Source organism: Nicotiana tomentosiformis, chromosome 2, assembly GCF_000390325.3.
Source record: "Nicotiana tomentosiformis chromosome 2, ASM39032v3, whole genome shotgun sequence".
In the NCBI taxonomy this organism is placed as follows: Eukaryota; Viridiplantae; Streptophyta; class Magnoliopsida; order Solanales; family Solanaceae; genus Nicotiana; species Nicotiana tomentosiformis.
Window position 1 is genome coordinate 91,135,355 of NC_090813.1, and position 23,115 is coordinate 91,158,469.

General features: G+C 35.4%; 5 protein-coding genes across 7 annotated transcripts; 4 read left to right on the forward strand and 1 right to left on the reverse strand.

Annotated features, from left to right (window-relative positions):
• The first annotated feature begins 202 nt into the window (after positions 1-202).
• Positions 203-4,978, forward strand: LOC104106993 (uncharacterized). 3 transcript variants are annotated; one of them, XM_070195741.1, is made up of 6 exons: positions 203-602; positions 1,634-1,714; positions 1,826-1,939; positions 2,691-2,804; positions 2,927-2,994; positions 4,392-4,978. In XM_070195741.1, exons 1-6 carry the CDS (start codon positions 421-423, stop codon positions 4,484-4,486), a joined length of 654 nt encoding a protein of 217 aa, XP_070051842.1. In that variant the 5' UTR covers positions 203-420; the 3' UTR covers positions 4,487-4,978. The 3 variants fall into 3 exon arrangements, 2 of the variants coding, with proteins under 2 accessions (XP_070051842.1, XP_070051843.1); XM_070195742.1 differs by having other exon boundaries at positions 4,397-4,978; XR_011414088.1 differs by lacking the exon at positions 4,392-4,978 and having other exon boundaries at positions 205-602; positions 2,632-2,804; positions 2,927-3,130.
• A 3,699-nt stretch (positions 4,979-8,677) lies between these two features.
• LOC104106992 (chorismate mutase 1, chloroplastic) lies at positions 8,678-13,775 on the forward strand. Its single transcript, XM_009615668.3, has 6 exons — positions 8,678-8,951; positions 10,791-11,013; positions 11,089-11,175; positions 11,568-11,711; positions 12,910-13,002; positions 13,177-13,775. The coding sequence occupies exons 1-6, from the start codon at positions 8,779-8,781 to the stop codon at positions 13,411-13,413; spliced, it is 957 nt and encodes a 318-aa protein (XP_009613963.1). The 5' UTR covers positions 8,678-8,778; the 3' UTR covers positions 13,414-13,775.
• Positions 13,776-15,864: 2,089 nt separating this feature from the next.
• On the forward strand, positions 15,865-18,349 carry LOC104106990 (early nodulin-like protein 17). The gene is made up of 2 exons (XM_009615667.4): positions 15,865-16,256; positions 17,713-18,349. The coding sequence occupies exons 1-2, from the start codon at positions 16,067-16,069 to the stop codon at positions 18,051-18,053; spliced, it is 531 nt and encodes a 176-aa protein (XP_009613962.1). The 5' UTR covers positions 15,865-16,066; the 3' UTR covers positions 18,054-18,349.
• A 1,569-nt stretch (positions 18,350-19,918) lies between these two features.
• LOC104106989 (early nodulin-like protein 20) lies at positions 19,919-21,140 on the forward strand. Its single transcript, XM_009615666.4, has 2 exons — positions 19,919-20,048; positions 20,806-21,140. Exons 1-2 carry the CDS (start codon positions 19,919-19,921, stop codon positions 21,138-21,140), a joined length of 465 nt encoding a protein of 154 aa, XP_009613961.2.
• Positions 21,141-21,861: 721 nt separating this feature from the next.
• LOC104106988 (uncharacterized) lies at positions 21,862-23,115 on the reverse strand. Its single transcript, XM_033658863.2, has one exon. The coding sequence runs from the start codon at positions 23,062-23,064 to the stop codon at positions 21,964-21,966; it is 1,101 nt and encodes a 366-aa protein (XP_033514754.1). The 5' UTR covers positions 23,065-23,115; the 3' UTR covers positions 21,862-21,963.

The following is a 23,115-nucleotide window of genomic DNA, read 5'->3' on the forward strand; positions in this document are numbered from 1 at the left end:
TTCTTATTAATACCCAATACCATAATGATTACCAAATTTTTAAAAAAATACACACCGAAGTTTTGGGTTTTGGTACATAATTCCATATTCACCGCCGAATCCCAATCCGTAAAGAAGTCCTAAGGCTCATACCAGTCGCCGGCGACGCCGCTCTTCAATCATCCAACACCGTCCGGGCTCCGGCTACTTCTCCGGTAAGTCCCTTTCCTCCGTATCTGTATCTCTCTCTCTCTCTCTCTCTCTTTCCCTTTTTTCTCTTCAATTTCCCTACACCTTTACTTCCATTACTTGCCCCTTTCTTTTAAAAAATGGATAATTGAAACGCAATTTTGGTTTCTATCAGTGTCTTTCATTAAATGAAACGCCGCGGAAGAATGTTGATAAATCTGTAAAATATTTTAGTCTCGTGAATGCTTACAGATGAGAGTGAAAAAGCAGAGGAGAGCCGTGTGGTTTTACACGTCTTGTTTTGGGTTTAGAGAGCCATTTAAAATCCTTTGTGACGGAACATTTTTGCATCATCTTGTTGTGAATCGCATTACCCCTGCTAATATTGCATTGGCAAATATTCTAGGCGTCACAGTTAAACTTTTTACTACCAGGTTAATTTTGAGCAGCTCCATTTGTCTCTTTGAGTTAACTTTGTTTGCTAAGCTAAAGATATTTTGCTTTAACTAAATCTGTTTGTGTGTAAATGTTAGTTTGAGTGCCCGTGTGGATTACTAAAGAACTTGGTTCTTTACCGTGTTCCTTAAGCGTAAGCAATACAATAAACACATTGATTTTTACGTGGAAAATCACTTGGCTCAAAAGATTCAAAAATCACGACCTACCGCGTAGGATTTTCAACTCCAACTCCACTAGAACAATGAGCCAAAATGTATCAATTACAAGACTGTAATTCAATACTCTCCACTACTCCTACTCCTTTTGATTCACAAGTTACTCTAACTTGTAAAGCAAAATACTCACTCCAACTCACTAACTGTTTATGACGTTTGATTACAACTCAATTTCCCAAAACACATTTACTAGATTGACTCGGAAGAATACAAAGCAAGTACTCAACACAAATAAAAACAATTTATGACACTTTAGTTGATGTGTAAAAGGATAGTTCAGAAGTCCAAAGTCAATCCTATTTAAACACGACCTGAGATCTTCTAGGAGTTCTATTTATAGTCAGCTTCCTCTTTGATAGGACTCCTACTGTTCCAAGGATTCCACAAGTTTTGGGACTTTTATCTCCGACTGACTTATCCGTATCTTCTTGAGCAACGACCCTTATCACATATAGCAGCCATCTTCCACCAAACTCGGACTTGGGTAACTTTGAGATAAAGTTACTGTCTTGTTCATATGTACAAGTATCAACCATGAGAAGCTGATCCTTTAACCTGAGGAGCTGGTTTATCACAACAGCTAAGCAGTTACATTGATGATCTTGTTATTTGAGCAAGTAGTCACACTTTGTTAATCATCAAAACTTCAATACTCAACAGTAAAAATTCACTAAAATTGAAACAAATATTCTATATGAACCCATAGCTGTAAAAACATAATGGATTCAATGCTAAACGCCTTAAAAGTTGAACCCATAGAATTTAAATCTTGAATCCACCTCTGCTTGTAGATGTGTTCTTGCAGAGTTGAAGAGCCTCGGTGGTTGCTATCGTGAATCACTGAATGTAGCTAATAACCTTATTACTGCACGGTTAGCCATTTCGTCTCTTCTTCTTGAGTAGCAACCAGTATGTGTGTTGCTTAAGTTCTCAGGACATTCTTTTGAGTTATGCAACTTATTCGGGATCTGACTTTATTGCAGATGTGACCATGAGAAGCGGAAAAGTGCTGTAGCTTGCATAACTGAAGTTATTGGAGAGAACAATTCTGAACACTTTTTTGTCGCTACTCAAGATGCTGTTTTGCGGAGAAAAAGGTATTTGGACTCACTTTTGCTCGGAGATGATATTGATAATGTCCCATATTGTGATATCAGACATTTCAGTTATTACAAAACTGGAAAAATTCCATCACATTCTAGGATGTCTTCTCAGAAAGATCTTCCACATCTACTTGTTTAGTCCATTTCAAAGTGCTAAATTTTCAATCTCTGACTTGTCAGTAGTCGCAAGATATTTAACAATCTAAGTGGGAAGTGTAAGAAACAAGATAATCTTTGGCATCTGCAGAACTATGTCATGGTCTACCAGTTGATCTTATCTCGCCTAGCATGTAGGACTAAGATGATAAAACTGTAAAATATTTTGGTCTTGTGAGGAGTAACCTTAGCAATTCCAAATTCTTTGGTAATCTGTATGGTACCTTATGAAACGTGAAAGAGTGACCAAAAGCTATCTTTTATGTATGCCTCTTCCATTGAAAAGAAAGGAAAAAATCTCCACCATTTAGAACATTATATTATGTATATACCAACTGGCTTTCTCCTTTTTTTTTCTGACCTTTGTTTCCCCTTTCTCCTGAACTGGGGTAGATACGTGGTGTGCCTGTAATTTATGCTCTTAGGAATGCATTTTTTCTAGAACAACCATCATCATTTCAACGTCAATTTGCCAAATCTGCTGAAGAAGAACGCCTTCATATGACTGACCTGGAGTACAATATGCTTAGACTTAGGAAAAAGAGGAGATTGTCTGGTGATGAACAAGGGGTTTCTTTGGATGCACCAGAGGAAGAGGTAGACAATTTTCCAGCAGTTCAGACTATCAACTATCAAGACAAATGCTAAGAGGACTGGAAGTGATGTCAAGGATATTGTTCGCTTCAAGAGAATTAAAGCTAAGGTTGGGGTTCATAATACTGTCGTATTTTCGCTGGCGCTTACAAATATAACTTCTTTTTTCTCTCGCTCTGTTGAAATATTGTTGTCCCTGAAAGACTGTGGTTTATGCATTGCCTTTCACAGGGTCCAAATCCACTATCGACAAGAAGAAAAAGAAATCTGTGGTTACACATGTTACTACATCGGGAAAGGTGAGATTCAGTTTCTTAAGTTATAGAAACAGGCTGGGGTAACATATTCATTTAGAGATGAATGGAATTCGTTTTTTTTTTCTGCCTGTCTGATCACCTCTTTGTTAAAGAGAGAAAAAAGAATTTCTACGTGCAACACCTCGTAAATTTTGTCCAAGGCTCTTGTATTCTTCACTTGGTCAAAACTATAGCGGCCTCTATAAATATCCCTGGGGAAACGGTATGCACTGTCCAAATTTTTTGACCTGATTAGTTCTGATCGATTTCCATGTTTTTAGCGAAAACATAGAATTAGTCTTCCACTCTTCCTCTAAAGTATCAGGAAAATGTAAAATTGCTTGGTCATAGTAGATTTTTACTAATGTATAAAAATGAGGTTTTGTTAACAATATGACGGATAACTTTCTTCAAATTAAGATAGTCGAGGTGTAAACCTGATCTTATATAAAAAAAACAAAGATAGTCAAAGTGTGCGCAAGCTGGCCCGAACACCACCGTCCTTAAGAAAAGACTAGATCTTAGGCCCTAAGGTTGCCTCGAGGTGTTTAGAGGTTGTCTAACCCCTAGGCGAGTCCCGATGTTCTATTTTCAGACATTGCTTACAACCTCTAGAACTTAATAAGTGCTTAGCTTAGAGCAATATGCATAAAAAGCAAAAAGTCCATGTAGCCAGTACCAACCAGTTGGGGTTGAACCTTACACATTGTGTTGCAGTTACATTATATTCGTTGTTTGCGAAGAATGGTTTTAGTCTGTTGGAGACTTGTGCGTTGGTGTTGATAAATGCGATGTTTAAAGAATATCTAGTTTTGGAGAAACTCTAATTTGACTTAAAAGACAAATTATTTTGTATTGGAATAAAATGAGCCTGAATAGACAGAGATATAGCCGACTCAAACTAGTTTGGGCTTGAAGCTAAGTTGATTGAGCATAATACCTTCACAAGTCTAGTAAATTATGACAATGTTATTTTTTTTTCTTCAAGTTTGGATGGAATTAACCAATTGAGTTGGGTGGGGTAATTCTCTCGGGCGGAAATCTGGTTTAACTCTGAAGCATAATCCAGGGTTTCTTAAAACAGCTCATTATAGAAAGAAGTGTAGAAGCACCTTGGGTTTTGTAACTCCTTCTCAGGGGATATACTGAGAACATGAGGTTGGATTTAATTATCAGAAGTTATAAGGTGTATATTAGTACTAGTAAGGATATACTACTAAATGAAGGAAAAATGCGGCGATATGTGATAACCACAAGTGAAAATTGCTTTCATCCCCTTTGCCAGGCCATTGAATTATCTGAATTGGTGTAATAAACTGTACTATTATTCTCTCTCTCCCTCTCTCAACCCCCCCCCCCCCCCCTTTCTCTCTCTTTCTGAGTGAATGTGAAAGTTCAAGTGCAGGAAAGCAAGAATGGTGATGGAAATGTGAGAAGCAGGAGGAAAAGGGAGAGGTTGAACGAGCACAAAAATGTAGTGGAAGGAAATATTTAGGGGTTGTTTGGATGTAAAAAGGTTATCCCAGGATTAATTATCCCGGGATTAGTTATTCCATCTTTCCATGGGGATAAAAAAATACTACAATTCCGGGATAACTAATCCGCGGATTACTTATACCGTAATTTTATCCCAACCAAACATGGGATAAGCTCTTCTTAAATTTAGTCCCGGGATTAATTATTCCTTATCCTTCGTACCAAACGAGCCCTTAATGTACAGGCATCCACCAGAAAATCTTTAGCTCATGACTTGCTTTGTAATATCGGGTAATGGTAATCTATAAAGTTAGGAGTCCAAATCCTGATGCTGCATCATAATGAGAGCATTTTTTTAGAGCACAATTTAACTGAAGGCGCAGCTGTGAAAGTGCCAACACAATGTACATTGTAGAAGCTGCATAATTGCTTTGGAGTTTTATGGGTCTACGACTTCTTTTCTTAGTGGTTAATTTTGAATGGATCAAGAGTTTTGATTCTTTCTTGGGTCTGTTGCTTCCTCAACAAAATCCATTTCTTTTGTTGTCCTACGCTAGGATCTTTATGAGTAAGTTTTGCATCTTTTGAACAGCGAAGTTATTAGGAGGAGAAACCTAATACTATGTGCATACTTTTCAACCCTTTCGGTTCTTGGGAAGAGGAGACTAATTATTATCTTTCAACTTAGAGCAGCAATAATGGTTGACTTTTAATTTGGGGTTACTGTTTATGGCATTGACTAATCTGGTTTCAGCTAATATCAACTATGACCTGTCTTCCATCACGTGAAGAATCCCAGATTTGTAATATGTGATTCGAATTTTCTTTTAATCAGAAAATTTGTGCTCGATTGATTTTAGATCATACGGAATTTTTATGAATTATGTCACTTTTGCAAGAGGAATTTTGAGTAACGGATACTATAAACATAATATACAACAACAACCCAGTATAATCCCACTAATAGGGTCTGGGAAGGGTAGTTTGTACGCAGACCTTACCCCTACCTTACCCCTACCATAGGGTAGAGATTATAAACATAATATATACTATATAATTTGAGAACTTTTAGCACGAATTATGTGATCTTCTCCTCCAGGAAAGCCACCTACCACATGAGTCCTGCTCTTGCCACTTGTCAGTGGATACTTCTGTATGAGTCCACACCCAAAATATGGTTCTTTTGGACTTAAAGAATCAAAATATGTGGGGAAAAAATTGATAACCATAATATGTATAGCGCGTTTATTTACCGCGCTATACCTTAACGGCATATTTGACTGTTAAGGTATAGCGCGGTAAATAACTGCGCTATACTTGAACTAAAATAAGCGCGAAATAGTATAGCGCACTATACTCCCACGATGTATAACGCAACTTTTTAATGCCCTACGTCCTTTTCATGTCCCTCTTTCTTCTTTATGGGAAATGCTGATAAAATGAATTTAATATACCAAAAGAGAAGCAGAACGTTTGGTAGTGCAATGGTTAGAGGTTTTAAGTAAAGTTGGTTTTGGCTTGAGGTCCAAGGTTCAATTCCTTCCCCCAGCAATATTTTGTTTTCCTATTTCTTTTCATTATTTGGTTCAAGTATTTATAATTACTTTTCAATGTAATTAAAATAATTTCATATTTATTAGAAAATTATGATTTTTGAATTCATTTAAAGAGAAAAAAAAATTGTCCGCACTATACATATCTTAACGGTCAAACGTGTCGTTAAGGTATAGCGCGGTTACCGTGCTATACATATTATGGTTACCAGTTTTTTTCCCCACATATTTTAGTTCTTTGAGTCCAAAAGAATCATATTTTGGTTCTGGAACCGAAAGTTTATTGGCACGTCCTGAAATTAGTGTCGCAAGTTTCTTGACACGTCACGAAATTTTTATTTTTTTCTTTTTTTAAAGAGGAACACGAAAATGAAACGAAAGCTTCGTGCACCAATCTAGTCATGAGAAGAGTTTGTTAATTCTCGATTAAGCGATATCAATTTTTACTCTAAATTGTAAATTAGATAATGTTAAATTGATTAATTTACTACAAATATCATGTGCGATAAAATATCTTTCCAAAGCCATCATCTTGAGGGAGGCGCACCACTGAATAACAGATCCAGTTATTAAGGTTACATCGACCTTAATACTAGGTATGTTGTTGTTGTTGTTATTCAAAATTACATCGACCTGTTGTTGTTGTTATTCAAAAGTTCAGCATAAAAATCGAGAGGAAAAACCTTATTTTTGGAGGGAGGGGGAAAGACAAAAGCGCCATATTTTTTATTCTTAATCCTCACTTTTCTTTTTCAGGAAAAAAGCAAGGAATAAAAAGAAATGAGGTTATTTATATCAGAAGAAAATGTAATATTCGCATACTGACCACCAAAGCCATCCATCCTCGTCTGACCTAGTCACGTTTCCAAAGACTTTAGATTCTTCATAAAAGCAGTTCAAATCCTCAATAATTTCCTCTAAAAAGAATGAAAAGTAAACTGATGAAGTTTTGAACTTTCTAATTTTTGTTCCTTCCTTGTTATCCATTAATTGCTAATTAAACAAAGTTGAAATAGTTCATACAGCACTGACCATTGGGGTGAGGAGGCAGAACAAACAAACAATAATTCCCTCAGTTTTAAGTAAATTGGATCGTTTATATGAATTCTTATTGGTCAAAGTTTCATCTGTTTAACATTATATTAAAATAAAAATGAGAAGTACTACAAATTGATGATAAATGAAGACATGAACAAAGGTGCAAAATGGACATTGAGAGACGGAAGCGGGTTCACCATAACCCCGTTCGTCGAAAAATTACACTATATATATAAGACAAAATCTATTTTTTAACTCCATATACTATTAAGTTTTGAATCACATTGATACAATCCAAAAGCATAGCTTAGTAATCAGGGGGTTCAAAACCTTTGTAAGGTTATAGTTTCAATATAATTTCCACTAACTACAATCGTTTTTAACTTCTTCTTTTTTTAACCTCTTAGCTAAAAGTCTGCCTCCGCCACTGATTGAGGCACCACATAGTGAAATTTCCGCTGCCGTTTATTGAGAGTTGGTGACAGTGGTGGAATAGTGGAGAAGTAGTTTTTGAAAATTACCTTGTTCACAATTTAGAGAGAAAAAAATTTGTTTTTTTATTTTTCAACGGAGAGTAGAAAGCTCAATCAAAAAGCATTAGTATTAGTTAGGGAAAAGGCCCAAAAATGACCTTTGTGTTATTTGAAATGCATCAATTATAACCCCCGTTTAAACTTGAGTTCACAAATGACCATGCCGTTATAGAATGAGTCTAATAATGCCCTTGTGTTATTCGAAATGGATCAATTATAACCCTCGTTTAAATTTGAGCCCACTAATGACCCTGCCGTTAAAGAATGAGTCTAATACTGCTATTTTCCTCAGTTAGTAATGATTAGGGGTGTAAATGGATATTTAAAAATCGACTAAACCGATAGAACTGTACCGTGCCAAACTGATTTTTAGGTTTGTTTTAATAAAACCGTAGGTTTTTATATAAATTTATAATCGTACCAATAATTAGGATATATTTTTTTATTTTATAAAAATAAACCGAAAAACTATCGAACCGTACCGAATAAATTTACAGTTATGACTTTCCGATTTGGCACCCTCTTGTCTAAGTTTCCAAAACTATCTACTTCGAGTTAATCTCATCCTAATGGATTTGAATGTATATAGGAGATAATTTCAGCCTTTTATTTTTTTAATGTTGGATAGTTTTTTCTCTAAAATTTAATCTATTTCTGCTGCTAATTAGGATAATGTATTTTTTTTCTAAGAACTTGACCAAAATCTTTAATTCTCTAAAACAAATATTTTTCTGGAAAAACCACTTCTAATTTAGAGTTGGCCAAATAAATTATCAGAAAAACTTTTAAAAGACAATCTGTTTAAAAAATAATTTAACTTTCCTACATCAGAGCAAAATGTTTTCAAAAATTAAAGCAATATCAACTTAGATTTTTCCAAAACGTACCAAAAATTTTCAGAACATTTTTTTTTCCTTCAAAATTTTAAACGGTTGCAAACTTTTTATTCAAAATACCAAACCAGGTAGTAGGAGAATATCGCGTCAGACACCTACCACCACACCAAACCCACTGGACCCCACAATCTCACGTACAGCCAAATAAAACTCACCTAACTCTTCAAAAAACCCACAATTCAAAGGGGCTCTTTTAACTACTTTACTTGCCTTAACCAAACGCCATTCGCAGCCAAATCCACCTATCTTCCCTCTTCTCCCTCTCCTCTTTCCTCACTTCCACTCTTTGTAATGGAAGCTCAATTGTTAAAACTCCCTTCTCCTTCCTTAACAAGTACCAATTCTTCAAAACACAGTAACCTTTTAGCCCGTCAAAAATGGTCAAATTTTTGTAAGTTTCAATTACCCAATTCAGGTAGTACCATTACTATTCGCCCCCTTCAAGCTTCTGCTACTTCTCTTGGGTAAAAAAGCTACAATCTTTACTCCTTTAACTTCCTATTCTACTTTTATTTTTGAAGCATCATGTGTACTTTATAGGAATGCGTTGTTGAAATATTCAATCTTTATTAGCTTTGCATGTGTTTAGGTTAATGCCTCAGTGAATTTTAATTTCTGGGTTCTGCTTTTTGCAAGCTTCCCATATCAAATTACCTTGATAAAGCTTCAATTTTTATTCTTAACATCCAGTTCAACTTTATTATTTGAAGGATCATGTACAGTTTAGAGGAACACGTTCTTGAATAATTCAATCTTTACATGCTCTACAATGTGTTTAGGTTAATGCCACAGTGAATTTAAGTTCTGGGTTCTGCTATTTTGCAAATACCTTGATGATTGCTTAGTTTTGTAAGGTTATTTCACATTAGGGAGTTGAAATTTGCTTACAATGGAATCTAAACTTTTATGCTACTGAATTGGGATATTCACTTCCTTTTTCCCTTCTTAGGTTATGCTTTGCACTGACATTTCTGTTTCGTCCATGTGTCAGTGTTCCATTATAATTCGTGAGTTTTGGCGCAATATGCCAATTGTTTCATGAGTCATTCTTAAAATTTGATTTTAAAGTGTTTATAATCACGTTTATGATTGCTCAATCAAGACTTGCCCTTATAAGTTTGACCACCATTTCTACTATTGCCATTGTTTTGCTGCAATTGGTAGGAATGGTTTGAAGTAATAGAGGAGAGCAGATGATGATCCACTTTCCCCGAAATGACCTGGACCAATAGAGAAATCCCAATTCATTGAGCCTTCTTAATAATTTATGTTATCTAGATTAGCAATGCAAGAAAAGTCCCCAGTGAATATGAAACTTTTGAATCATTATCAGGCTTATTCTGTGATGTAGTCAACCGTTTCCTATTTGTTTGTGTGTTTTCTTGGAAATACACAGCATGCTGGAGACATGGCTCAAACTTGCGTGCCTAATTGTTGGAGCCTTTGGGGCACATAGTGGTAAACATTAGAATTATAAGACATCTAAATGGCTTTCAGCCTTCGGATCACTAAGTTTTTCCAATTATAGGTTGTTAAAAACATAAATAATAACGGAGGAAGATGAAAATGATATTGAATGTGGCAGATAAGCTGGATATCTAAGGAACATAAGATCCAAGTTGCCGCCAGGAATAAAAGTCATACTGTCTACTAGGGAAATTGAAACAATCAGGCATCTCAAATTTATAAGAGTCAGGCTTTTATTAAGATGATATTCCTTTCATCCGAATGTCAAGGCTTGCAAGTAGCAGGGTCGATTATGCGATAAGTAAAAAGACTTTCAAGCACCTTCAGAAGATTTAATGAAAATATTGCATCCAAAGGTGTGTCCTAGTGGTCAATGAAATAGGTTGAGAACATAAGGTCCAGGTTCAAATCCCACCGGAGGCAAAAAACTAGGTGATTTCTTCCAATCTGATCAAGTCTTGCTAGACAGAGTTACCTGGTACCTGTTGCTGGTGGGAGGTAGCAAGTATCCTGTAGAATTAGTCAAAGCCCGCGCAAGCTAGCCCAGACAACGCGGTTATTAAAGAAAAGATTTAATGAAGATATCTCCTTTAAGCTAAATGAAAATATCGTAGCATATTTGAGGACAACAGTGAAAATCTCCATTCTGCTCATCTCTAGGCTGCACCGTGCTGAATGAGATTGTGGCATTGTGTCTGGCATCTTTAAGAAATGCCTTTTTGTAGTGTGGTGAGATGGACATGGGTGGGCATTGCCTAATTTCATATTAAACAGCTTTAATGCTTTGCTTACAACTCAGGAAATAAGTATTGTGATGTTTCTTGCTTTGTTTCCAGACTTGGGCCAAAGAATAGAATAGATGAGACGGAAAGTTACACTCTTGATGGTATAAGGAACTCTTTAATTCGACAAGAAGATAGCATAATATTCAGCCTTGTAGAGAGAGCTCAGTACTGTTACAATGCAGAGACGTATGATCCTGATGTTTTTGTGATGGATGGGTTCCATGGCTCTTTGGTTGAATATATTGTCAAAGAAACTGAAAAGCTTCATGCTAAGGTATTCTCATTCTAAGCATGCATGTACAGGAGTATCTCTTTTATTTGCATATTTTTCTGATTGACAGCTTTATAGGTTGGAAGATATAAAAGCCCTGATGAGCACCCATTCTTCCCTAAAGAATTACCTGAGCCAATGTTGCCACCCATGCAGTTCCCAAAGGTGTAGTATTCGTCGCAATCTGATGTGCTGTTTTTTCGATATGGAATTTGATAATTCATATACAAAGAGGTGTAATCATCAGACAATAGATATCTACAATGATGCACTTGATGCTAATATATGCTGTGAAAATCTAGAGAAATTTCTTTCCTTTCTACTTATGTACAGACTGCACGGACATACCCAGAAATGGATGCTTTCTCTGTCCTCTGTGTAGGCTCCGTGTTGGTTCCTGTTAATTGAAAGGACCTATACAGCTGTCCTAGACTTGGATTTTTTTGTTTCGATTGTAGGATCATAATTTGTGTATTATTTCCTTACTATTTTCATCAATTTACCACTCTTATTCAGGCCATCCTCTCATGAGTAAACCATTTTATTTATTTATAAAGGTTTTGCATTCAATTGCTGATTCCATAAATATCAATGTCAAAATATGGGAGATGTATTTCAAGAATCTCCTCCCAAGATTAGTAAAGGAAGGCGACGATGGTAATTTTGGATCTACAGCAGTTTGTGACACTATTTGCTTGCAGGTATGTGTTCTTTAAAGTTCTGTGTCATTAGAGCTAGCTTGAGATTAGGCACTGGAAATTATATTGCTTTCCATGGCTATTCTTGTTGACATTTTATATATTTGCAAATCCTTGAATCCCCTAAGTGGCCTCGATCTTTGCTTTATCGAGTCCCTTCCTTAGACCAAAAACATCAGCATAACTCTGTGAAATCTTCTGTCCAAATAGCCAGTGTCTTTAAGGGCAGTAGGAACTATGCTGTTAGAAGATGAACTCAAGGCCTTGAAATAAGTGTCACCGTGGTAATTACTTAAGAAGAATGATCATTCCGTTTCCAAACAATATCTCAAAAGTTAACTCTGATTTGATGATAGGTTTCAAGATAGATTGTGAATAGCTTTTTATATCCCCTCCCATCAACAATGTGTTTCGCTTTAGTTCCTGTTTTATACAATATTTCTTTGTTATAATTGAACTACCACTGTGCCACAGCAATGTTCTGAGCAATCTGTGCATCTAAATGGTTAGAGCTTTCTTGCCCTGTCCTCATGTGCAAGATCATCTGTTAGAATGAGTAGAACGAGCCACATCACAGAGCTCCTTTTTTTTGGGGTGGGGGTGGGGTGTTTGGGTGCATCTCGACAATTTCACTGAGTGCTTGCATCCTCCCACCAGTACAAGCACTGGGTAACTATAGGCAACAATGCTTAGGTAGATGAAAAGAAATCACCGAGCTATTTTGCGTCTGCTGGAATCCGAGTTCCATTGTCCCATGTATGTCATTCCAGCTTCATCGACCGCTGGGCCATACCTTTGAGTGCACCATATCTGAGAGCTGCAGTTTAGATTTTTGATATGTTGTCTGATTAGGGTGCAACTACCTGGAAAATCAAACTACTCTGGGTTAGCTTTATTGGACTTATATTTCTAAGCTTAAGCTCAATCTAGTTGAATTTCCTCTATTATACTCAGAATTTAATAGGAATAATATGCTCAAGCTTTGCTTGCCATACTCAGACCACCACAGAGTTTCAATCCTCTAAAGGTCTTGATTATTTTTTATTCTTTTTGTGATATAGATTTTATATAAGACCAACATATTTAGGACTGGTTTGGATTATCAAAATCATTTCTGTTTATTTAAGCAAGTGATTAATTGAGAATTAACTTAAATAATCTATTCTTCGGAATTTACTGATTGCTGGAACCCTATTTGCAGGTCCTGTCGAAGAGAATTCATTATGGGAAATTTGTCGCTGAAGCAAAATTTCGAGCCTCACCAGATGTCTATAAGGCTGCCATAAGAGCACAAGTAATCCATTTCCTAATATGCTCACTTATGTTTTAAGGGAATCTATTGCTTAAATTTTTTCTAGTGAAGATAGTGAATCCAGCTTAATTTCTCTGCTTCGTGAATTGTGTTAGAAATACGCAAGGAGCACTTATATTGTTATTTTGTGATGGATATCACATTATCATTCTCCAGGACAGCAACGGACTGATGGATTTGTTGACCTACCCTACTGTTGAAGAGGCTATCACGAGGAGAGTAGAAATGAAAACCAGAACTTATGGACAAGAATTTAACATCAATGGACCGGAAAATGGAGGTGACCCAGTGTACAAAATAAAACCAAGCCTAGTTGCTGAGTTGTACGGCGACTGGATCATGCCATTGACAAAGGAAGTTCAAGTTGAGTATCTTCTAAGAAGACTGGATTAGAAAGAAAAAAGAACATCTGCTGTAAGTCATCTAACTTATACGAGTATTGAATTATATGCACAAATATTATATTGTTCCACCAGAGATGGACATCTGTGGATGCAGATGACTATAAATATAAAATATGTATGGTGGTTTTCGGAAGTGGGACTCGGTTTCTTACAGTGATTTCTTGCATTGTAAATCAACATTGATTGAGGTGGTGAAAGAAGTAAACTGTGATTCTTTGCCTAAGAATATGTCTGATAACTTGTTGTAATTTATGATTTATAGTCCTTGAGAATGTTGAAGAGAGATGTACTTTTGTGTAATGAACATTATAAGCTGGTCTTTTCCAATGAATTCCCATGTTGTTTCTGTCAGTGCTTTTGCACACTGTACTTTTCCAGATTTGTTTAAAGGTTTCAAATTCTTTTTGACTGTTACCAGAGTAATCGATCTGTTTTGACCAAAGCTATAAGTCCCCAAAAGCCAATAAGAGTTTGCATTCATTGCTAACGGTTTTGAGGTGTCAAATTTAGTTCAAAAAAATGTAGCCGAATTTACCTGTTTGAACATGAATATATTCATTGATGAGTCAATTTAACCGTCACAAAATTTGAGTTATTATGAAGGGAAATGATCTTGTATATTCGCTCTCAAAATAATATACAAATTTTATACACTTTTGCGGTTATTGGATGTAAATAGTTTCAACTGCAGCTTATAAGTGATCTTTGCCCTATTTTGAACTACGCGAATAAGCCTAAACTAATCAATAGAAAATATTTTCTTCGTTCACTTTTAGTTGTCCATTATATTAGAAATACATTTTTCACTTTTATTTATCTATTTTAGTAAATCAAGAGATAGATAAATTTTTTTCATATTTTACCCTTATCATTAACTACTCATTTTTTAAGATTTTTTGAAATACTTTTATTATTATACATGTTATAAAATATGTACTTCATTTATTATGTAAAGTCAACAAATGAGAGTGAACGGAGGAAGTAAATGAAATTGCTCCCCTCTTTCTGGGTTTAACTTCTATAGCATCAGACAAAAAGAGAAATACTATATCTTCTAATATTTCTCCTTCGAGAAAAGTTTGAAACGTTATTTTACTGATGTATTTCAAATATTTTATTTTTGATATGCATGTGCATTGAGCGCGTCAATTTGTATACTTGTACATGAAATCATAAAAAATAAATAAATAATTCTGGTTGGGGGTGGTTGCAAATGCAAGCCATAAATCTCGGGCCAGAAATGCCAAGCTGGATACGTTTGTTGAGAAATTCTTGATTTCTTGCTTAGATTTTTTTAAGAGCAGGAATCAATCTCAAACGTATCAGCAACGCTCATATTTAGAAATAAATAGGTTGTACAAGAAATATCCGTTTCCTAAAAGTAATGGAAATAATCTCTCTCTCTATATATATATACAATTTTTAACTAGCGTATGCGGTCAACCAATTAAAATTATATTTGATCCTTTTTTATTTGTGAAGGAAAAAGAACCACATTTGCTATTTTTTACATTTAATGGGATAGAGAGAGATATATAGAAAGAAACATCTGCGAAGAACCATCTAGGTTCTAAATACTTTAATAATAAGTTAAATTTTATCTGCTAATCATATAAACTGTTAATACCATCATGTTTCTATAAAGTCTACTATGGATGAATCTCAACAACAAGTTTCTGTTGGTAATTTAAAAAATAAATATTTAATATGTTATAACAAGTTAACTTATACCAATACAAAATAGTTATATTATCATTGAGTATAATTTAATTTAATATATTATTTTTTAGTTACTTGGAAAATTTAAATAAACTTTTAAAAAAAATTCATTAGCCACACAGCTAAAGTTTGTTAGGAGAAGTGATTCCATTCTGTTAAGCGCTATCTTCCCAAATTAACTAAAGATTTAATTTCATCTACTGGTAGTTTATATGTTTAGTACGGTAAGCTAGCTATCCATTTTCGATTTAGTTTCATCTACAGGTAGTTTATATATTCAATAAGAACTTATTATTGCAACAAGTTATTTATCCATTTTTGATTAATTTCATCTACTGGTAGTTTATATATTTAATACGGTAATTTATTATTGCAACAAGTTAGTTACTCATTTTTGATTAATTTCATCTTCTGATAGTTTATATGTTCAATACGGTAATTTATTTTTGCAACAAATTATCCATTATTTTTATATCTCAAACTTGGGGTGCGATCCTTATTCGGATTATATGTGAATACGGAATACTTTGTGCATTGAGTTGTTGTTTAAGCTTGATCGTAGTTAATGTTTAAGCGAACTTATTTGTATAAATGTGTGGTATTTTTATTTAAAAGGTAGTAATAATAATGGATAACATGCAGTTGGAAGGTAAAGTAAGGCGTATCCTACGGGTTCCACTAACAAATGAGCTGTAAGTTTGAACATTGCCTTGGACTTTGTATATGTTACTCCACTTCATTAATTAATCCCATGTTCTCTTATACTCCTATTATTTTATTTTTATTACTAAAACATAAGAGAGATTTACATTTTACAGTTTCCACTTTCCACTATAAATAAGTCTTCAATATTTCCAAAAAAAACACTTAAAAAAATACAGCTTAGCTAAGAAACTCTAGAGTGTGCGAGTACTACTGTAGCAATGGAGGTGGTGGGAAGGAGGAGCTTCGGTTGGCCGACAATGGCGGTGTTGCTAACATGCGCCTTGTTGGTGATGGTACCTGAAGTCTACTCAGTTCGGTACATTGTGGGATCGAGAATGGGATGGACTGGCAATGTCAATTACACTAATTGGGCTAAGGACAAACATTTCTACAACGGCGACTGGCTTTGTATGCTCTTTTTCCCCTTGGATCTACTCCTTTTTAGCTCCTTTTTTAGATATCTTTGTCCGTAGCTCGCTTCTAATAATGTTTCCTTAATTAGCAATTAGTAGAGCTAGTGGCGGATCTTAAATATAGGAAGTGCTTCTTCGGTTCGAATTTAGTATAAATTTATATTTTTAGTAATTTTATGACTAGAATTTTGTTTCTCCAATCGGAGCTTGGAGCTTTAGTTTTCTCTTGAAGCGCTTTAGTTTACCCCTATTTGCGCTTGTTTTCTGGGTGTATTATTTTGTTACTCTAAAAAAGTTAGCAATCTTTTCTGTCGTTCAGATCTATGGTTTTAGCTTGCATTTTCAATGCCTTCTACACTTTTTTACCTAATTTGAATTATAAGAGATTAAGAGTTTCCAGCTGGGAACTTTCTGAGCTGAAAGTTTGAAGCTTTCCTTTTTATAACTGTTATTAGCTTTGGACAAATGAGCAACTTCTCGAGCGATAGGCATTATATTTATCATAAAAATAGCAGTGTTTAATTTGTATTGCTGTTGCCCTTTTCTTATTTGGGGTTAGTCTAGAATATAAGTCGCAGAAATATCCCTACAGTTTTACAATTAAAGAAAGCATCCAGTTCAAGTTACTTGGTATTCTTTGATATAGTTGCAATATCATTAGAATTCCCATTCGACTCGTGATTTTTGATTTCCTTGGTTTTGTGTAACTGTAGAAATAATTTAGCAACTTCACCGCTGATCTCAAACTTTTTCTCTTTTCTAAATTGCATTAACACTTACAGATAGGTTGTTATGCAAGCCGTAGCGTTGAAAACTTGTTTTGAGCTTTAGGTGTCTGTAAAATTCAATCTTTATACTCAAGCTTCAGTCGAACAGTCTTGATTGGTTGTGAGGTTCAAGTTACTACTGATGCTCACATTTTAATTTTTTAAGCCAATTTACATTTTACAACAATTAAATGCTTGAGATAATGAGTTTGGTAGGACATTATAGCTAAATCTAGAGAGGAATATGTCAGTGGATAAGACAATAATTCCAGCCACATGCTTAGATGTCACCCTCATGCCTGATCCAGTCCAGAATCATCCAGTTGTTTGTAGGGACAAAGTTGTTTGTGACAGTGTTGGTTACCAGCTAATTCTGGACAAGCACACGAAGTTTCCTAATCTAATTTGGCAAGTAACGTGTAATTTGGCAAGTCACAATACTTCTCGTGTCGCTTTGAAACAGCTTCAACTATATACATGTATGTATTTATGCATATACATGTATAGTGTTTGCTGAGTGTTATGTTCATCTCGTTGCATAATTAACTGCAAGACACATTACAAATTAGCACAAACGGCTATCTACATAATCATGCCATATGCATATGAAGCTTTGTTTTCTCGAATACAGAGATATATGCTGCTACTCATTGCTGCTCATTAACTCTTTCTCTGCCATCCCAGATTTTGTCTATGACAGGAACCAGGCGAGTGTGCTTGAGCTAAACAAGACCAACTACGAGAACTGCATTACAGATCATCCTCTCCACAATTACACCACTGGAGCAGGAAGGGACGTGGTTCCACTTAATGTGACGAAGACCTACTATTTCGCTAGTAGTGGAGGATTCTGCTACGGAGGCATGAAAGTGGCTATTCATGTGGAAAAAGCACCTCCACCACCAAAAGCCGCTCAAGTACGCAGCGGTTCAACAAATGTGCTCACCTCTTTTACAGGGCAAATACTGGTACCAGCTCTTTTTGCAACTTCTGCTGTGTGGAATGCATTTCTTCGACTCTGGTAGGAGGATGGTCAATTGTCCAAAAACGTTGGATGGTTAAGACAATTAGTTAAACTAAAGTGTCAAGAAAGTGTTTTAGTTTTGTCTTGCGTGTGTTTGTATTTTCTTTTTTCTTGAAAGTTACCATTTTTCTTTTCGCTACTGCCATCATCATTTGACCTGAAAATCAATTTTTTATTTCAGATCAAATTGGTGGGGTTCATTTGAAAAATTTGTTTATTTATGTTTTACCTAAACAACTGTACCAAATATTTCTTCGGAGAAATTGATTGCGTGGATCACGGAGGTCTTTCATGTTACTGGTTTTGAATGAATGCATTGGTCTCTTAATCCGTGTCAATTGTAGTACCTCTCTTAATTATTTTATCAATCATTAATTTGTTGGAAGTTGCTGTCTCGATTATTTGAGGCTCGAATTTGGATAGCCAGCTCCCCCCCTCTCCCTTCTCTACAAAGAGATACAGTATTTCCCAAGTCATCTAAATTTCAAATGTATATAAAAGGTCTCATTTTGAAATGTAGTGATATCTTTACATGGTGGTCCTCTGCAATGTTGTTGTGAAAAGTTTGTCTGCATTTTAAGAGTTCACATGATAGATTCTGATCATTTTGCCGTCTAACTAAAAGAGGGAAATAAGGAGCGTGGGTTGGGTTAATGGGTTCATTATCAAATCCTCTCTGGCAAGGCCAATGGTGGACCCCGAGGCATGTGACTTGATGATTTTGTACAAGTAAATTACGGATATACGTATGGTTGGGTGTTTGTCTTAATCAAATGTTAGTAATATGATCAAAAACCAATTATTGTAGTTTAGGTCTCCATTACAATTTCGAACGAAAGATCTTGTGCGCACATACGTCGTTGCTATTAACCAATGCTTACATTAAGCTGTCACAGAACCTTATTGTGTTAGGACTTAGGAGTAAAGACCCGAATTTTGATGCTCGTCAGGCTTGTAAGTCTTTTATGAATACCAACCTTAATATTACCAGTTCAAACTTCAAAGTTTAGTGATCTTAAAGTTTATCCATGTGAATTGCGTGTCGTCCCACCAGGGCGGACCTAGAGCATTGACTACGGGTTTCCGGGAACCCAATAGCTTTTGCGTAGACCATGTATTTATATTAAAAAATTCACTAAATATTTATAAATATCTAACTGTGAACCCAGATATTATTACATATTAATTTAAAATTACGGTAGGAACTCATAAGTCTCAAATCCTGGATCCGTCTCTGCGTCCCACCACTAGCGCAGAAAGTCATTTGGTAAAAACTTATTCGTCGGGTGTTAATATTAAATCAATAAATAGATTGACATATGTCTTTACAATCATGGTTATCATTAAATCATAGTTAAATAATATACATTCTCTCCTTAATCATGGTAAATTTAGTAGGATTCGGAGTAAACAATGGATAAGTTTTTGCCTTTGTGCAATAACATGAACAAATGAGCAGGGTGAGGCACATGCCACAAGAGAGAAATGCTTCAAAAAGCCCCAAATGGACGAACCGAAAAAGGAGACAAAACTATGCACTTTTTTACCCATTTATTTCTGGTGGCATATACCCAGATCAGTCCGGAAAATCATCAAACTGGTCATTTGGTTTGCATGTTGACTCACGCAGTCCTGTATGTCCGTATTCCACTTTCAACATGCACTATGCAAGTTCCTTACACAATTCTCCTGCTATACATAAGAATTATATTGGTTCATAGCAATATATTGTTGCTACCAAGATTGGTCATCTTCTTTTCTATTTGCCCCTTAATCAAATTCCAAGTTCAGCATCCGCAAAAGAAGAGAGAAAAGCAAGTGTTTTAATTTGGGATAATGAGAACAGAGGGGGTGATACTGCTGACGATGTTATTGGGAATGATAAAGTGGGCGGCCAGTGGGCTTGATAAGGTGGGCGGCAAATATGGCTGGACACAGAATGTTAACTACACTGATTGGGCGGTTCATCGCCATTTTTACGTGGGAGATTGGCTTTGTCAGTGACCTTAACCTTCCTCTCACTCTCTCACACACTCAACTCAACTATATTTTATTTGGATTTAACTTATATATCATAATGGTGTACTGAATTTTTTCACTATTTTATATTAGCATGTTTTGACAAATAACCTGTCTTATTTTTCAGATTTTTAATGAAAAGTTACTATTCGTTATCTTTTTAGGTGATAAGTTGATAGTAGAAAAAAATATATATATTGTGAAGCTAAACTCCTTCGTTGCAATTTTGTTTGATATATTTCACTGGTCTTAAAAAAAACTAGTTTGACAATGTTGGAACAAAATCTGATATTGGTGATTTTTTTATTTTTGTTTTGCAAAATTACAATTTAGAAATTCAAAAACTAAAAAGGTGTTATAGAACATAAGATTTTCCTTGTGTTAGGAAGGCGAAACATTACATCTTGAAATGCATTTGAATATTGAGAGGATGAATTTCATGTAAACTAAAGGCGGATTCAAAATTAAAATTTATGGGTTAAGGTTTTGAGTTTTATGGGTTAAAAAACATAATTTTATGTTATACTAGTACGGCTTTTCAGGATTTTTCACATACTACAATATCGATGATGTATCATGTAAGTAGAAAATGGTGGATTGAATCTTCTATTACTGTAGGTTCTCTTATAACGTTAACATTTTAAAGTTTCTTTTTAAAAAAAGAAGAAGAAGAAGATATAAGCTTGAATTAATTACCCCCAAATGTTTGAAGCTAATTGTGGGTTTCGTTTCAGATTTTGTATTTGACAAGCATCTTTACAGCGTGCTGGAGGTGAACCAAACGAACTATGAGCAGTGCATTGATCGCGATTTTATAACAAACATTACAAGGGGTGGGCGAGATGTTTATCAGCTAACTCAGGCAAGACCTTATTACTTTATCAGCAGTGGAGGTTACTGCTTCCATGGAATGAAATTAGCTATAAATGTTGAACAACAACCTTTGCCAACTTCTCCTGCACCTTCTTCTTTTTCGTCAGCCAAAATTAATGCTTCTCCGCCCCAGATTGGCAAACATTTTATTACAGCAGCTGTTGTCTTTGTGGTTACTCTTGTTTGCTCGTGCTAGATCGTCATGACTCCGTTGTACCAGTGATGTATGCAAGATTTTATCCAAACACGTCAGTCTATTGCCACAATTCGACTTGTAAGTGTCTAGGACTATGTATGATGGTTTAGGACTTTACTTCATGTCTCAAATTAATATTTATAATGTGTTATTCTCAACCAAAGTATTTTAGGAAAATATACAAATTCTCTTTTAGGAAACATAAATCCACACATACATAAGAAAAGAATGTTATAAAGTGGTGTTGAGCGACTCCCCTTTCAAATGGTATCTCCGCCACTTTACAGTACCACTATAGTTATTTACAGAGTTGTGTTCAATTTAGAGTTCATAAAATTGCTACTTATTTAAAAGTTTATTAATGCAAGCATTTTGGTGATCATGTAACTCAGATTATGTGTCAACTGCGTTGGAGATTTTATCTAGTTTTATTATGATATATTAGCCTTATTCTTTTGCCAATTCTCCTTGCTAGTTTAGCCTAAGAACAACATAGCATCTTGAGGCTAAGAGTAAAAAGTGAACGAGGCTCTAGTTTTCTCTCTATTCTTCCAAATCAAACAGAGGAAAAGAGACAAAATAGAAAACTACTCTGTTTCATTCGAAGGTGCATAGTAACTGGAATGATTTACCTAACATATATGTTTAGAATCTTTACTGATGCAATAATCACTAGCACTATAATAGTCTGAAATTCAAAACTAATAAGATACTTGTGAGATAAAAAAATCCTATACTACTAAAATGCATTGAAATACTTTTGACAATAATGTAAAACCCCACTCCCAAAATAAAATTGATAGTACTACTACTACCGCTACTACTATTTACTGGTAGAAAGTTTATTGTGTATAGTAACTGCTTGAGAAATTAAGCTAGCAGTATCACCAGCATCTTCAGGAATCAACATTACAGTTCCAACCTTATTTATCTTCTCAAACGCTTCAACATACTGCTCAGCAACCCTCAAACTAGTAGCATCAGCGCCTCCATTTTCAAGAATTGCTCTTGACACCTCAGAAATTGCTGGAGCCGTCGCTTGAGCATTAGCAAAAATAGCATCAGCTTCTCCTTTAGCCCTATTCACTTGATCTTTTTTAGCAGCCTCAGATTCCAAAATCACAGCCATTTTCTTCCCATCTGCAACATTAACATCCGCTTGTCGTTGCCCTTCGGAAACTAGTACTTGAGCCCTTTTTTTCCTCTCTGCTTCAGCTTGTCTCTCCATAGCCACTTTAACACCTTTTGGCGGTGTTATATCTTTAATCTCATACCTTAAACACTCTATTCCCCAATCAGTACGTAATGGCCGATCATTAATAGCCTTAAGTATGTTTCTATTCAACTCAACTCGCTCTTCAAAAGTCTTATCAAGTGTAATTTTCCCGAGTTCACTCCTCATTGTAGTTTGTGCTAACTGGACCACAGCGTAAATAGGGTCGTCTGCTCCATAAGAAGCTAAAACATGATCAACAATTCTGATGTAAAACACACCATCCATTTCAATTGGAACATTGTCTTTTGTAATTCCAGTTTGTTTCGAAATCAGAATTGCCTGCTCCTTTAACGAGTGTACGTATTGGACCTTATCGACGAATGGGATCAAATAATTAAGGCCTGGATTCAGTGTTGTCGTATACTGACCTAGGCGTTCGACTACATAGGCTGTCTGTTGGGGAACAAAGTGGATACCTAAGTTTATAGGTGTCGGGAGTTTGTAATCAGTATCAGTGCTGAAGTTGCGGAAATTGGAGGACACAGGTAAAGGGATTATGGTATGAGAATTGTTGTGTAATTGTTGCATGGGTTTAAATACAAAAAAAGAAGAAGAAGAAGTTGAGAGGTTTCTGTTAAACTGCATGGTTTTTCCAAAGGTTTTGAGCGTTTTCATGTTGTTGAGAAAACTTCCTTTGAAGAAACACATCGTCCCAATTGTCTCTTGAATTTCTAGCGCTTCACCGTTTCTAGACTATGG

What these genes read in the sequence shown, in the direction of transcription:
- LOC104106988 (XM_033658863.2), bottom strand. Translation starts at nt 23,064, where the DNA reads ATGTGTTTCTTCAAAGGAAGTTTTCTCAACAACATGAAAACGCTCAAA.
- LOC104106992 (XM_009615668.3), top strand. Translation starts at nt 8,779, where the DNA reads ATGGAAGCTCAATTGTTAAAACTCCCTTCTCCTTCCTTAACAAGTACC. An exon ending in CACCCATGCAGTTCCCAAAG is followed by an intron (nt 11,176 to 11,567) that starts GTGTAGTATTCG and finishes TTATTTATAAAG; the next exon opens with GTTTTGCATTCAATTGCTGA. An exon ending in AGGCTGCCATAAGAGCACAA is followed by an intron (nt 13,003 to 13,176) that starts GTAATCCATTTC and finishes ATCATTCTCCAG; the next exon opens with GACAGCAACGGACTGATGGA.
- LOC104106989 (XM_009615666.4), top strand. Translation starts at nt 19,919, where the DNA reads ATGTTATTGGGAATGATAAAGTGGGCGGCCAGTGGGCTTGATAAGGTG. An exon ending in TTACGTGGGAGATTGGCTTT is followed by an intron (nt 20,049 to 20,805) that starts GTCAGTGACCTT and finishes GTTTCGTTTCAG; the next exon opens with ATTTTGTATTTGACAAGCAT.
- LOC104106993 (XM_070195741.1), top strand. Translation starts at nt 421, where the DNA reads ATGAGAGTGAAAAAGCAGAGGAGAGCCGTGTGGTTTTACACGTCTTGT. An exon ending in GCTGTTTTGCGGAGAAAAAG is followed by an intron (nt 1,940 to 2,690) that starts GTATTTGGACTC and finishes TGGATGCACCAG; the next exon opens with AGGAAGAGGTAGACAATTTT. An exon ending in TCAAGAGAATTAAAGCTAAG is followed by an intron (nt 2,805 to 2,926) that starts GTTGGGGTTCAT and finishes TGCCTTTCACAG; the next exon opens with GGTCCAAATCCACTATCGAC.
- LOC104106990 (XM_009615667.4), top strand. Translation starts at nt 16,067, where the DNA reads ATGGAGGTGGTGGGAAGGAGGAGCTTCGGTTGGCCGACAATGGCGGTG. An exon ending in CTACAACGGCGACTGGCTTT is followed by an intron (nt 16,257 to 17,712) that starts GTATGCTCTTTT and finishes CTGCCATCCCAG; the next exon opens with ATTTTGTCTATGACAGGAAC.